This window comes from Ctenopharyngodon idella, chromosome 20, assembly GCF_019924925.1.
Source record: "Ctenopharyngodon idella isolate HZGC_01 chromosome 20, HZGC01, whole genome shotgun sequence".
Taxonomy (NCBI): Eukaryota; Metazoa; Chordata; class Actinopteri; order Cypriniformes; family Xenocyprididae; genus Ctenopharyngodon; species Ctenopharyngodon idella.
The window spans coordinates 16,056,925-16,071,604 of NC_067239.1; the positions used below are offsets into that span (position 1 = coordinate 16,056,925).

The following is a 14,680-nucleotide window of genomic DNA, read 5'->3' on the forward strand; positions in this document are numbered from 1 at the left end:
ACAATTTTAGTCGACAGGTTTCAGTTTAACATCTAGTGTGCCCTAGACTAGAGAGGGCTGGGGCCCACTAGGGGACCTCAGCAAACTTCCAAGGTGGGATCAAGGTGACTTAAAATTATTTAAAACAAAACATTGTTAAAAAAGGTAAAACAACTAAAAATGATTATATTTATTTTAATAATACACTGTATTATTAAACACAACAAATAACCTCAACAACTTTCCTTTGAAGAACTAGGATATATTGATTTAAAGACTTGGAATAGTAATCTCAATTAATAAAATCTTTAATAGCCTTTAAAAAATTTTATAATGAATATACATTTTACTTGATATGCCAAACTTTAAAATATTTTATCCAGCAGAAATTGCAAAAAAAAAAAAAGAGGTTAAAAAAGAGCAGGAACCCTGAGGAATATTTACCTTCTATATCTTTGCATGTTGAAAGTTGTCATCTAAAATTTGCATTGGCTGTTTTTAAGATGCATGCTGAAATGTTATAGTGTCTTTAGATTTTTCTGATATGATCTCTTTCCAATTAAACAATTTCTTGATGTTTAATTGCTAAACCAGCCATTTACATCATAATCATCTCTGAAAGAAATCTTCTCACTGTTTGTAGGAAGAAAATTGTCATTTAAGTTTGAACATTTTTGGACATGTACCATATTTCCTTACAGCACATCAGTCCAACACAGAATGAATGGTGTCAGCCAATAGGGCCGCTGGAGGCACTGCAGGATTTATCGTCTTGTACAGAGGGATAAATCTGGATTAGAACCTTAAAATGTTCACTCAGTCCTACTCACAAGTCCCTGGCCTCAACTGAACTTCAAATTTTTCCAGTCATTTCAGTTCCAAGTGAGCAAGACAGAAAGGCTAAGAGATTGTTATTGTACTTGGGCAGGGGTTTTCAACCTTTGCAGACCCAGGGGCCACCAACACAGACTCAAAACTAACCCAGGAACCCCCTATATAATAGTAAAAGAATTGTTTAATATCACATTAACTCACTCTACTCATATCAATAGGATAATAGAGTGCATCTGGAAGTATTTTGCCCATAGGGTTTTTTTTGTGAAACCAACCAGATGTGAAGTGAATCACAACACTACAAACTTTAATTTGAAGCAAAAAAGTATTTGAAAATCAGACAAAAAGGTACAGGACTGTGTACTTAGCAGTTTTAAAGAGGGAAAGAACTATAAGCAATGCGAATAAAGATAAAAACAATAGAGAAATACTGTATAAAATTATTAATTTGAAGTTGTTGATTATATATAGAAAGAAACAATATACTGTATTTTACATTACAAAATATGCATATTTTGCATACAAATATTTAAGTAGCTTGAGAGTATAGGGAAACTGACTCTATGACATTCAGGGGAGACACCGACACATTAAAGTTTTGATTGAAACAACCCAAGGTTTTTAACAGTAAATCCATTTATTTACAAATGAGAATGTGAAATGTTCATCTTTATCACAAAATACTTTTTTAATACATAAAGAACATGACCAGGAATAGTAGAGGAGTCCATAGTTCAGTTGTGGAGAACGTGTTTTATCTCAGGGCAAAAAGAGTTCAAAGCGTATCTGATCCCGCAGTGTCATCCAAAATGTCTCCTGACCCTTGACCTGTCACCTGAGCATCCTCAGCCCCTCTCGCTCCATCTCCACCTTCCCCAGCTTCACTTTGACTAGTCATTGTGTCCTCAAGTCTGTCCTGGTCCGAGCTCATTTCCTGTGACTCATCAGCACGCTCTTCCTCCTCCTCTTCCTCCTCTGCGTCCATTTCAAACACACGTACATGTCTCAGATTGGCACTGAGCTGATGAGAGAAGATTTATTTAACAATTACATGCTATTACAGTTGAATTCTTGATTCTGATCACTAAATAATTATATGAATTATTTTGAAATAATTAAATGACTAAAAATTATTGCACATTGATGGCGCCGATTTTACATTAATTTTCATCAATTCAACAGTTTGTAATGAATTATTTCCTTATGTTAAAAAACAGCTGTTTTATAACATATTTATACATCAGTTTTCACTTCTCTCATTCATTAAAGGTGCAATACGTAATATTTTCTGTCCGCTAGAGGTCACTAGAGGCCAATTCAAAACAAAGGCGTAGCTTGATGACGCTAAGTTTGAGTGCGGAATCTCGGGACATGTGGTCTTCACCTCAACGGCCGGTGGAAAAGAATTGGGATAGGACTCGGGAAGAAATCATGTTCATGGATGCGATTATTAACGTTACTGTAGTATGAAGCAGAGCAGGACCGAGTGTTGTAGGAGCTGAACGAGGCCACTGGAGCGATTGCGCAACACACACCGCGAGCAGCGGAACTTTTATTATGCCACAGTCGCCGGCGCCGCTTCTGCTCTTTCGGTCATGAGTATGAGGTAACGCAGCTCTGTTTATCATATTAGATACATTTGAGAGTGTTGAAAATGTTATAATGTTACTCTGTGCGTTCGCTCGGTGGCTGATGTGAGACACTTGTTGCACACTGCAGTATGCTAGATCGATTTTAGTCTATCATTAAATGCTGGATGGCTTGTGTTAATAAATGGCATGCAATTAATTTTAAAACGTATTGTATGATGGAGAAAATTCTGTATTACTGCTACTGAAAATAAAGCTGCATCTGATTATGCTATGTTAGCTACTTCACAAAATAGTGTTTTTCTCTGAGGCATGGTAAAGCATGGTACTCGCAAAAAAATCAAGAAAATTATATTTAAACACTAAGACTAAACTTGTTGAGCTATATAACAATAATTAGTTTTCTGTCTATAAATATATCAAAGCCTTTGTTCCCTTGCCTATTAAAACATGTAAATATTAAAGTGTCTTTGGTGTTTCTACAAAATAAAACCGGAAACCGAGGGTAACGCGGGTATGACGCAATTGACAGATGACTCCTCACACGTCCCGGAGCCTTGGTTAAAACTGCAATTTTCTCAAGATTTACAAATAGTTGCAAACATTTGGGATATTGTAAGTACTCAAGTGAACAAAATATATAACACTGGCCTAGTGGTTTTTGGATATTTTACTGCAAAATTCTTACATATTGCACCTTTAATCGGACACATTTTCAGTGTGAACTATTTTCCTAAATCGTTATTTAGTCTTACCACGCAGGCCACTTTGCGGATCCCGTTAACTGCCACAAACTGAGCCTTGATGTTGTCCATCTCTCTGCTCTGGTTTCCCCAGGCCAGACCCTGTACTGGGATCCCTTCTGTCTGCTGCTCCAGCCTAAAACGCACCACAACAAAGACGACACATCAAAAGAGTGCTAATTCAGGACATTCAATAGGGGCGAGCCAAGCTAAGCATAACCGTATTATATAATCTAGTATGTTACTGGAACTGGAACTACTGCAATATGTATTATGCTATTTACAATTCTTTAATAATTCAACTAAAAATGAAAGGTTACTGATTAGCGGAAATCAACAAGTGTGCTGTACCTGAGCGTAAGGTCCCAAGTGAACTCTTCATCCCAGCTCATAACAGAGTTTAGAGGAAGCTGAGCAAGGATGCGCATCTTATTCTCGTCATCTTCCACACTTCGCAATACCACTGTCAATGTCTCATCGTCATAAAAGCGGGCATCAAGGCAACTGTACGAGCAGTCACTAATAAACAATTTTATTCAGTCATTCACACATACAAATATTAAATAATAGCAATATTGTCATAATATGGTATTTCCACAGATGAACTCACGTAGAAGTTGGTGCAGGTGTTTCATCATCTATACTAGAATTGAGCGGAGCGCTGAGGTTCAGGGCCACCAGACCATTAGGGACAGACCTTATTCACACACACAAATTCAGTCAGTCAGTAATGAAAATTGATTCTTTCCTCATAGCCCATCAGTCTAACTTTAAGACTGATAGGCAGTCTGTCTTTAAATATTTTTAAAAGAAGTCTCTTGTGCTCACCAAGGCTTCATTTATTTGGAACAGTAAAAACAATAATATTGTGAAATATTATTACAATTTAAAATAACTGATTAATAGTTTAATAGATTTTAAAATGTAATTTATTTGTGTGATGGCAAAGCTGAATTTTCTGCAGCCTTTACTCCAGTATTCAGTGTCACATGGTCCTTCAGAAATCATTCTAATATGCTGATTTGGTGTTCAAGAAACATTGCTTATTATTTTCAATGTTGAAAACAGTTGTTTACATATGAACACGAAAGGAGATGATGGAAAAAACACACGGAGACCAGCAGCTTTCGCTTCTGCTCTGACAGCGCTTCTGACACACCGCTGAACACGGTGAGTGTGTGTTAGAAATCAGGAATGGTGAGAGAACATTGTGCTTGGTACATTTTTCCATCTTTAAACCAAATTTGGGTCTTCAGCCGACAAAGTTTAAATCTCGTCTGGCTTCCCATAATGTTTATGCATTATGTCAGTAGTCGGTCTTGCGGCTGTTTGAACACATTCGACCACATGAGCGTTTCCATTACGAAAGCAATTCGGTTGAATGCGTTTTCAACTACCTCGGGAAGTGGCCGAAAGTAGACAAGCTCAAAACGTTTTAGACCCCATTTACACCTGTATTTAGCATTTTCCACTTGTGATCCAATTGACCAAACCGTGCCTTAATGAAAAAAGTTTTTTTTTTTCCACCAAAAAATATTAATGACCCCAATCTTTTAAATGGTAATATACATACATTTTTTTGAAAATAAATTTCTTTGTGGTCAAATACAAAAGAGATCAGAACAAAAGAGGTATGTGTACCTGTTGGGGTCTGTTGCTCTCCTCAGAATATAGATTTTAGAAGGTGAGATCTCAGGCATGCAGAACACTACATAATGCATACCGGCCTTCTTATCATTCCACCTGCATTAAAATATACTCATATCATCATCATCATCATCATCACCACCACCATGTTTAGAAAAATGACTGTTTAGAAAAATCAATGTTATTACACATGCACACTGTAATTGCTTTATGAAGCCTACATTATTGACAGACACTATAACCGCAGAATTCACCATTATAAATTACAGGGATACAAGTAGTCCACTTACAGTGAAGGCAGCTCAAACAGCCTTGGTGTATTTTCTGAGCTATCAAAAAAGCAAAAACAAACAAATAGAAATCATCATAATTCCAACAGCGAGACAAAATATGAATATATATGTAAATCAAAATCAAACAATCTGTTATTTCCTGTCAAAATCCAGACCATGGATTACCTCTCAGGAACAGTGTACAAGTGTAAACACACTGCTTGTTTTACTGAATGTCCGATGACCTCCTGAAGAACACACACAGACATATGATTAGGAGTCAGACGCATTAGTGCTCAGGAAAAGAATGGTCAGCAGAAAGGGTGAAACAATCCAGTTAATGTAGTTAATGCTTCTGTTATATATGTGCTGGAGACTGTTAATGGATGGAGATTGTGTGTGAGAAGGCAAGTTAGAGCATCCTCTGGAAAAGAGTAGAGGATGGGATGCATGTCCATTTTGTGAAAGACAAAAGGTTGTAAATTTTTGAGGGGAGGTAATAATACGTCAAGCCTCTTTGATGTCTATAAATATAATAGACCCTCATATTGCAGCTTGTGTTTTTATTGTTATTCTGGTTGGCTGAAATTCATAAATACTGACTCAAACAATCTCAACCCATAATAAAGAGCTGAAAACAAAAGTAGTTTAGCCCTAAATTATAAGGTTTCAAAGCAGAAGATGTAAAACTGTTGTCCTAGAGTTATTCAGTTGTGTCCAAGCACTCAGTCACCGTGTCAGTGTGACTTTGTTTACAGAGATACAGAAAGAGTAATAAGGTTTGTGTGTGTGTGTGTGTGTGTGAGACACTCACGGCTGGTTTCTGTAAGCACAGATCAATGGACCCCTCCATCATTCTCTTGACAAAGTGTAAAGACTTCTGTGGGTAAGTGGGGAAGAGCAACGGACTGTCTGCAACACAAGAAGTATCAAACATACAAATTATTAATAATATGTCTAATATTCAAGTTTATTTTCCCCCCAAAACAATAAGTTCACATTAGCAGTCTTGTGGTCTAATAAAGGGAGAAGGTGTTGTGAATGTACCTTTTAAATGAGTGCTTTGCTTTACAAATGTCACCCACTGGTTGCCCTCCATGTTGGGTGGAGATACCAAGTCTTCATCTTCATCCTTCAAGTACTGCAAAACAACAAACAAACAAATAACAACAACAGATCAAGTATGTTATAAATGAGGAAAAGAATTCCCTTCTTGAACATGTAAGAAGGTGCTTACCTGTCCAACACGCTCAACGTTGAAATACTTTCCTTTCCGATCAAACAACTCCTCATTCTGAATTGGGAACAGAAAATTAGATGGGCATTCACCAAATGTTTGTTTAGTGTTAAAATTACATGTTTCTCATTCACTCACAGCACTGAAATGCTCAGATAGGAAGTCAGCCACAAAAGCCAGATCCTTCTGAGTCATCTGAAACACACAATCACATTTACATTTATAACAGCAGAAATATACACATCTTAAAAAAGGCCTATATTATATATATATATATATATATATATATATATATATATATTTATTTATTTTTTAAGAAATTAAACAGTTTTATTTTAAATATTATTATTATTAATTTTCGCACCACCACCATTTTCTTCACCCACAATCTGTCACAATCATGTCTGTTGATATCTCACCTTATTAAGCTCAGGAGGAACGTGATCTTCTGACATTCGAAGCATTGCTGAAAAAAGCAAAAGCTGTTACAATACAATACAAAAACATTATGACTGTTTCAAAATCTATTGAGCTGCCTAATGAGGCATCATTTTAAGGCATTATAGGTGCACTCCTGATACACAGGCTGATACAAGCTCACAACAGCAATCACATTCCACAACACATTGCAACATGCTCAGTGGAAAAAAAAAACAAAAAAACATTATGGCTAAAACAAGAATACCGAAAAGTAACAATAAAAATAATTCAGTATAATTGCACATTGCTTATTTTCTAAATCAGTCAACTTTGAGGTTCCATGGTGGTTAGAAAGCTCCCTTAGAAGGCTGCTGCCTATGTAGGAAGCAAGCAACAAGGCAGCACACTAGGTATGGAACAGAGTTTTTGACTAAATTTATCTGAAAGCTAAAGCTCAAAAACAAAACGCCAGCTTACCAACATACAGCCATCTGAAAAAGGCTTTGAAGTTCTTCATACTCTTATCAATGACTCTGGAATCAAGACAAGCAGTTGAGAGAAGTTTAATAATGACATGAACAGAACGACATCCGGGATAAAGTGGATAGAATAAGATTAAAGGCCCACTAAAGAGTGTTGGATTGCGCAGCATTATTCAATATGTTGACGTAATTTCAACTAAAACAGGAAGACAGGGCGATATATCGAACAGCCCCGCCCCTTTTTTTAAATAGCCAATAGTGTTTTGTTTATGTTACAGTTCGCCAGAGCCGTTAGACTCAGTAAAATGATTGAAAATGATTTCATTCTAATCTCTAACCGTTTATCCTCCTAATCTCCTCTATATCGCTTATATACAGCATTCTGTGCAGAATTCAAATGGGTGTGATCTGCGATACCTTTTGTGGTCTGTGCCGACTCGCGCATATGATCCGCTCTGTGCTCTTGTGTCTCTGGACCGGAGCAGACTGCTCGCGTTGCGGCGGTTCATGTGACACTACTACGTGAAAAGGGACTTCATTCGCGTCAAAGGAAAGCATATTTACAGTGTCTGAATCGTTCCCTATTCTCTATATAGTGCACTATGTGCCATTCACCATGTAGAAACTAGTAAATATTTGAGCAAATGACCGATTTCAGCCGAGGCTTCAGCATCCGTAAGAGTGTAGGAGGAGGCGGGACTTCAGATTCTAGAGAGCATTTGATAGGACCGAAGATTTGACGAGAAACTGAAGTGCGATGTGATCCATTTTAGCGGAAATGAGAGACTAAGTTTTGAATGCTTATATCTCCTAAATGCGAATTTTGTCATTGTTTTGGAACACACCAGCTTATTCATAATCTTAAGGCTAACATATTCATACTAAAAGCTAAAAAAACTTAAATTTTGATTTCAGGGGGACTTTAAACTCACTGTAAAAGTTCACTGGCCTTCAGGGTAAAAGAGCCCACAGCTACGATGGCATCTAAAAAATTAACAAAAGGGAGTGCATAAACATTTCATTCTACTTGTTTTTAATTACAGAAAAGACATAATTATAATTATAGATTTCATTTAAGTATCATGACTGTAATTGTTAACTAGACAAGTTGTCTATAACAGTGTTATTATTGTTAACTACAACTAAAACTATTTAAAAAAAAGTTATTGTTAATTAAAATAAAGCTAAAATAAATTAAAATATAAATTTCCGATAAAACTTTATACAAAAAATAGAAATGTTGCTTTGCCGGAAATAAAACAAGTTTAAGTTAAAGTATTAAAATGACTAAAATTAAAAAAATAAAAAAAAAGCAAACAAACAAACAAAAAAACGAAAGCTATATAGAAATATATAGTGTAAAAATAATCAAAATTATAAAAGCACATTACAAAATGACTAAAAACAATTTTTTTAAAATATCAAATTAAAAACTGATTCAAAATATTTATAAATACATATAATAGTATATAAATCATACTAAAATATCACTAGTCTATAAATAGTCAGTCTTATACCCTCAATGGCTGCAGGATCCAGACCAAGAGGTTGAAACTTCTGCTTCCAGAGCGCCATTCCTTTGACCTCGCTCAGATGATACAGCAGCGCCTCAGAGCCACTGTGTGCACAGCAAACACTCAATGCACAGTCTCCGTAACACTCTCTGTCTGGTGCTGATTAAAAGGCTAGTGAATGATACACACCTCTGCAAGTGACTGATAACAAGTTTCTGGATGCTGGAATATGAAGAATCAATGGACTGACCCAACATCTTTAGGCCCTGAACGGTTAAAAAAAAAAAAGCATACGGTAATAATTAATTAAGTTGATAATTGCGCAACTAATGGCAGTAGGATAATTAACGCAATAAACCTAATTCCAGGTAAATTTACCTTGACTGTGAGTTGATTCATGAGAAGAGCTTGGAGTTCAGGGCTGAAAGAGAAACAGGAAACTCAATATATGCAGTTTTACAAAAGTACTAGTTGTCATCTGGTTTGGTTATGCTAATGAGCACCCAAACATACACATTATCAGGTATGCTAAAAGTTTCCATTCCAGGCTGAGATTATCAAGACCATACATGTGCGCAGCTGTTTTCCTGTTCATCCACATCTTAACATATAACTGGATACTTGTTATTTATTTTTTATATCCTATAGTGGACAATTCCCTTTTCTGACTGTAGATGTAAGTTTACGATCATATGGTGCCCTCTGTTGGCCATTTAGAGTAAACACACGCATGAGCTAATCTTGCATTCTTTTAAAACAATGTAAAGAATATATATAAATAATGTGAATCATATTTAATATAAAAATGACAATATATTAAAATATTATTATTTATAGCCTTCATATTATTATGTAATGCAATTATGTTAATTATTAAATGTTATTATATAAATATAAAATGATATTATGAATTTTATATTATTTTATTTAAATATTATAATATGATTTTATAAGCATTACTCAAGAAGAAATAATTACGCAAACAGAATGATGAAACAGAAACTTTGATTTGCCACCACTAGGACCACAGTGATAAGACAATATGTGCTGCTGAAAAACCTAGTTTTTTGACTACCATTTATGAATTGTGTGTACCTTGCATGGCCCCATAGCAGTAGCTCCAGAAACTCATCCTGAACCTGAGTGCTTGTGTTCTTTTCCTGTAAAACAAAAACCATCAACTCTAAAACTCTAAGAAACAACAAAAAATGGCTTCTATGGATCACAGTCCATTATTGCATTTATATGTATTTTCAGGGTGAAGCGTTTAAATGCACTAATGAATGCTATTGTATCGGATATCTTATATTTGCTTGTATGTGACTGGCCGGCATGTGATGGGCTCTAACCTGGACAAACTTAGTGAGGCGGAGGTCCATCTGCATTAGAATGTCCTCCCATGCTTCACACATACAGGTGAGGGAGAGACGCAAATACTAAACAACAGAGAAAGAGAATAAAAAATACTCTGTCAGTACAAACATAGAGTTACAGTATAACAAAGGTGCTTCTATGAATAAGATGCCCATGAAAACACTTACCTGTAGCAGTGTGGAAATGTGCGTAAACTTGCGTGCCATCTTGGTCAACTCAGGCAGACAGGAAGACAGCAGCCCAGTGTCCAGCTGCAACACAGTCAATCCACTGATATTACTTTCATATATTCCACTCAATGCAGAGTTGCCACACGTAACCTGACAGCAGCTGTCATTAGCTGTGACTCAACCTGTTTGCACTTTGTTTACTTGCAAACTGACTGCTGCCTCATCAATCTTCATAAATAACAGTTACATACACATATATAGTACATATATATAAACAAAGAGGTTATTTGCTGGAGTTCAAGTACTGTTGTTTCAGCATGTATAGATGCACGCTCACACACACATACGTTTGTATGACTTTGTTAGAAGATTCTTTGATATAATGCAATCACTACTGCCTAACTTAATTCTAACTTTAACCCTAAAACCAAGTTTTAACTCTCAAACAGCGTGTCAGAAAGTCATGTCCTGACTGTACTCACTTAGTCCTCACTCTGATGGTCAAAAGTTACCTATACAAGTACACACACACACATATGTTGGGTTTTCATGTTTTATGGATTTATCAAACTGTATATTCCCTTACAGAAAACTTACTGCATTTTTATATTTTGGTTTCTGGTAAAACTATACTTGTGCAAAGTATAGCAACATAAGGAATACCTGAACCACACACATACATACACACACACACACACACACATATACATATATACATACATAAAAAAAATAAAAATAAAAAAATAAATATATATATATATATATATATATGTATATATATGTGTGTGCAAAAAATATTTTTTTTATTTAATAAAAAAAAATGGAAATTAATTTTTTTTAATTATAATAAAAATTATTTTCCAAATAATTTTTTGAAAATAATGATTAACATGTGCACAGTCACATGTAATGAAGGTGAAAGGCAATTTAAACTTTCTCTTAAAAATGGTATAAACGTTTTACAATTTCATTTGAAACCATCATGAATACATTTCAATGATTTTGGATTTTTAAATGATTTTTACCTTTATCATTGACACTTTTATTTGTCATGAAGCACAGTGCTGACAATAACAATAGTGGAAAAAATTATAAGATTTAAATTTGCATTTTCAGTCTTTACCTGTATGTAATGGATCTCAGTGTTGTCTTTTGTGGATCTCATCTCTGTAATAACAGAGAGGGACTTGAGGTCACTGGACAGTCCAAGACTACGGCACGTCCCTGAGATCTGAAGCAGACATAAAATAATGTAACACAAATACACACATTTACTTAGCTTTCTAAATGCATATTAAATGTATTATTTTGAAATATTATTTTAAGATGTACTTAAGTTCAATTTTAAGCTATTTGCAATATATTAAATACATCGAAATTGTGTTAAAATGGACCCATTTTGAGTACATTTAGTGCAATTTAAGTGTATTTCTTTAAATACATTAAAAATGTACTTTTAATACTTCTTGAATTACAGTTAGAGTATATTTGAAGCATCGTTTTATTGTGTTTCATGTATATTTCCAATACAATTTCAGATCATTACAAATACATTAGCATTACACTACTAGTTTATTACAAAGCTTTTTCAGTATATACACACACATACACCCAAAACAGATTGTAAATGAGAAAATGTGCTAAGAAATAGCATAAATGAAAAGAAAAAATGTGCGAGGTCAAAAAAAAGTATGTTTGAGTTTTTATATCTTACTCCACTCAGCGTGGCGATCTTATACAGGCCATACGCGTACAGCTCGACAAATCCAGATGGTCCTCCCACCACCAAGATATTGAGTCTGCAAATAAACATCACACATTAATCACAATACAACATCAGAAAGCCTCAAGCTTAACCAATCAGGTCAAAGGCATACAATACGGACCTCACTTCCCCCAAAAGGTTTGTGACTTCATCTGATTTCTCTTCACTGCAAGAGACAAAATAACACATAAGAACAAACCAGAGCTGGACACACATTAGCACATGCCACATGCAGATGACCAATTAAAAAGAGTATGACAAAGAAAAAGACAAATAATCAGCATATTAAGCACACAAAATGTCCTCTTACCTAAAAATCTTTGATGTGGTGCTGTAGCTGAACACAATCACAGCACAAAGGAAAATGGCCATAAAACAATTAGAAAATATAAAAACAAAGGAGTGATCCAAGCACTTCTCATTCAGACAAACCAATGCGTTCCTTAATGTGTGAAGTTCAGAGTCTCACCTCTTAGGTAATGTGGGTAACTTTGGAAGGAAACGGCTGGACTCATCTTCAGACTCACTGAATGAGGACAGTGTGCTAGAGAAAAAAATAAAACAGATTAAACCAAGCAATCAATAGAAAAAGAAAGTGGATCCTCTCTACTGAAAAAACTCACACCTGCTGTCATCATGCACCTCCATCCAGTGCATGCAGGACGCTGGGTAATCCACAGGGAACAGGTGGAGGATTTCTGCCTTCTCTGCATCACACAGAACCACCTGCTTTGTGTCTCCCACGCTGAATGCCAGGACTGCAGACAACAATGCAATGTTACTAATCATATAACATGACAATGGCAGCTTATTTATACTTCAGAATGTGGCTGGCATTTCTTTTTTTTATTATTATTATTTTTTCTGCTATGTACTGCAAAAAAGAGTGCATTAAATATTGCTTTAAAGTTTGGGTTTATTTGTCAAATCTGCAATGAATCAGTAGCAGCACTTTTTTGACAGTGTTCTACAAGCCCACCATAAAAAGTTAGATGGAAATAATTTATGTAAAAATACTAGTTAAAAGAGTAATAACAAGTACAAGACTATAAGACAATATAATGTTGTATGTGCATTTACAAACACACACACACATACTATATGGCGATATATAAAAAAGTGTACATTAAGATTAATAAATTATATGAATGAGTAAATGAGTAAAGTACACTTCAGTAAGGCTTAAAAAACAAAATGTGATCTGTCCATGTCATTTTAGTATCACATATTACTTTTATTAATATTTTTAATTAGTTTTTATTTCTAGATTTTCCATTTCAGTTACTTTTAGCAATTTTGTTTTGTCATTATTATTAGTTTGCCAATGTCAAAACAGGTTTGCAGTTATTTTAGTACTTCAATTTATTTTAAATTTCAGTTAACATATATTGCATTTTTAAGTAACAAATATTAGACAAATAAGGCAGTGAAATATTATTTGAGTTTACTTTTCCCATCAGGTCTCCAGGCCAGTGATGTGATCTCTTTTCCTGTGTTCTCATTGGGCGGTAAACTCCACACCCGCTGAAAGTTGGCAAGCCGATGCAAGAGAAGCTGTAATGACAGAACAGTCTAATGAACCCTCAATTATAATCCTACAGATTAGGATCTACTGACATTGACAGTATGGTTTAACTGAAGACAGGTATGTGTATGTCTAAAAAAGGTCCAACCTCTCCTGCAGTGTTAGCCAGGGCTATCAGATCTCTCTTAGGAGACCAGGCCATGTACAGAATGGGGTTGGGGAGCTGTTTCTCCCCGACCTGGCGAAAAGCAGGCATTGTTGAACCCTGCGAAAGTAGAAAGGTCTATTAATACAGACAGCAACAATACTACAGTCACTCAGTCTTACATAGCATTGATCAAACGAGGGCCGCAGATTGCTGTCATCTGCTGCATCTACAGCAGTTATGATGAACGCAGAATTATATAGTAAACTGAAACTTTTGATGCACTACAGCCCTTTATGACAGAAAATAGTTCACCAGAGTGACTGCTGTTTCTCAAATGCTCCACAACATTAGCCTGATTTCACGCACTTACTAGATAAACGACGACTAACGATAAACTCCGCAATCCAGCTCTTCTTCTAAATTCCTTTCAAACGTATAGAGAAACTGATTTATTACATTAATATTCCTATTTGTACCGTAACTAGATTCATATTCATAAACCTCATGATAGAGTATGGCAGTACAACCAATGAAACATGACTCTGCCCCGCCAATGAAATGATGACTACGGGAATGCCAATGGGACAAAATACATTTTTAAAACGCGAAACGACTTATCTACTGTATGGGTGAATATCACGAAACCTGTCAACTAAGCCTACGTGTTCCGTTCAATTTAATCTCAAAATAAATATAGATTTCGCATAAATCTTGATTTTCAACCCACATAACATATTTCATATCAAGCCCGCTCTTGTGGCCACTGTTTTTTTCCTTGGTAAATGAGAACTATTGAACAACATGTGTATCGGACAAAACAGAAAGTTACCGTTTGTGTTTTGTTGACACGGCATTGCTAAAACAGGGCAGGAGCTCTCCAGTTTCCAGCTCTCCAATTCCCAGTACTGATTGAAATAGTAAATTATTTATTTATTTATTTATTTGCACAAGATGAAAAATAGTGGGGTTGGTTTAATATTC

At 35.4% G+C, this 14,680-nt stretch overlaps 1 protein-coding gene across 3 annotated transcripts; it reads right to left on the minus strand.

Moving 5' to 3' along the window:
• Positions 1-1,098: 1,098 nt before the first annotated feature.
• anapc4 (anaphase promoting complex subunit 4) lies at positions 1,099-14,263 on the minus strand. 3 transcript variants are annotated; one of them, XM_051876212.1, is made up of 29 exons: positions 14,070-14,263; positions 13,700-13,816; positions 13,475-13,580; positions 12,652-12,784; positions 12,496-12,570; positions 12,337-12,357; positions 12,148-12,192; positions 11,976-12,060; positions 11,385-11,492; positions 10,259-10,342; positions 10,067-10,153; positions 9,813-9,877; positions 9,096-9,138; positions 8,907-8,983; positions 8,721-8,821; positions 8,136-8,187; positions 7,199-7,254; positions 6,721-6,767; positions 6,440-6,496; positions 6,302-6,358; positions 6,112-6,205; positions 5,879-5,976; positions 5,251-5,312; positions 5,083-5,121; positions 4,787-4,888; positions 3,756-3,842; positions 3,497-3,664; positions 3,158-3,281; positions 1,099-1,834 (listed from the first exon to the last, which is right to left on the minus strand). In XM_051876212.1, exons 2-29 carry the CDS (start codon positions 13,805-13,807, stop codon positions 1,589-1,591), a joined length of 2,427 nt encoding a protein of 808 aa, XP_051732172.1. In that variant the 5' UTR covers positions 13,808-13,816; positions 14,070-14,263; the 3' UTR covers positions 1,099-1,588. The 3 variants fall into 3 exon arrangements, with proteins under 3 accessions (XP_051732172.1, XP_051732174.1, XP_051732171.1); XM_051876214.1 differs by having other exon boundaries at positions 3,497-3,649; positions 12,337-12,363; XM_051876211.1 differs by having other exon boundaries at positions 12,337-12,363.
• Positions 14,264-14,680: the final 417 nt, after the last annotated feature.

What these genes read in the sequence shown, in the direction of transcription:
- anapc4 (XM_051876211.1), bottom strand. Translation starts at nt 13,807, where the DNA reads ATGCCTGCTTTTCGCCAGGTCGGGGAGAAACAGCTCCCCAACCCCATT. An exon ending in TGTGCTTACAGAAACCAGCC is followed by an intron (nt 5,313 to 5,878) that starts GTGAGTGTCTCA and finishes TGTGTTCTTCAG; the next exon opens with GAGGTCATCGGACATTCAGT. An exon ending in CTGTTTGAGCTGCCTTCACT is followed by an intron (nt 4,889 to 5,082) that starts GTAAGTGGACTA and finishes ATTTTAATGCAG; the next exon opens with GTGGAATGATAAGAAGGCCG.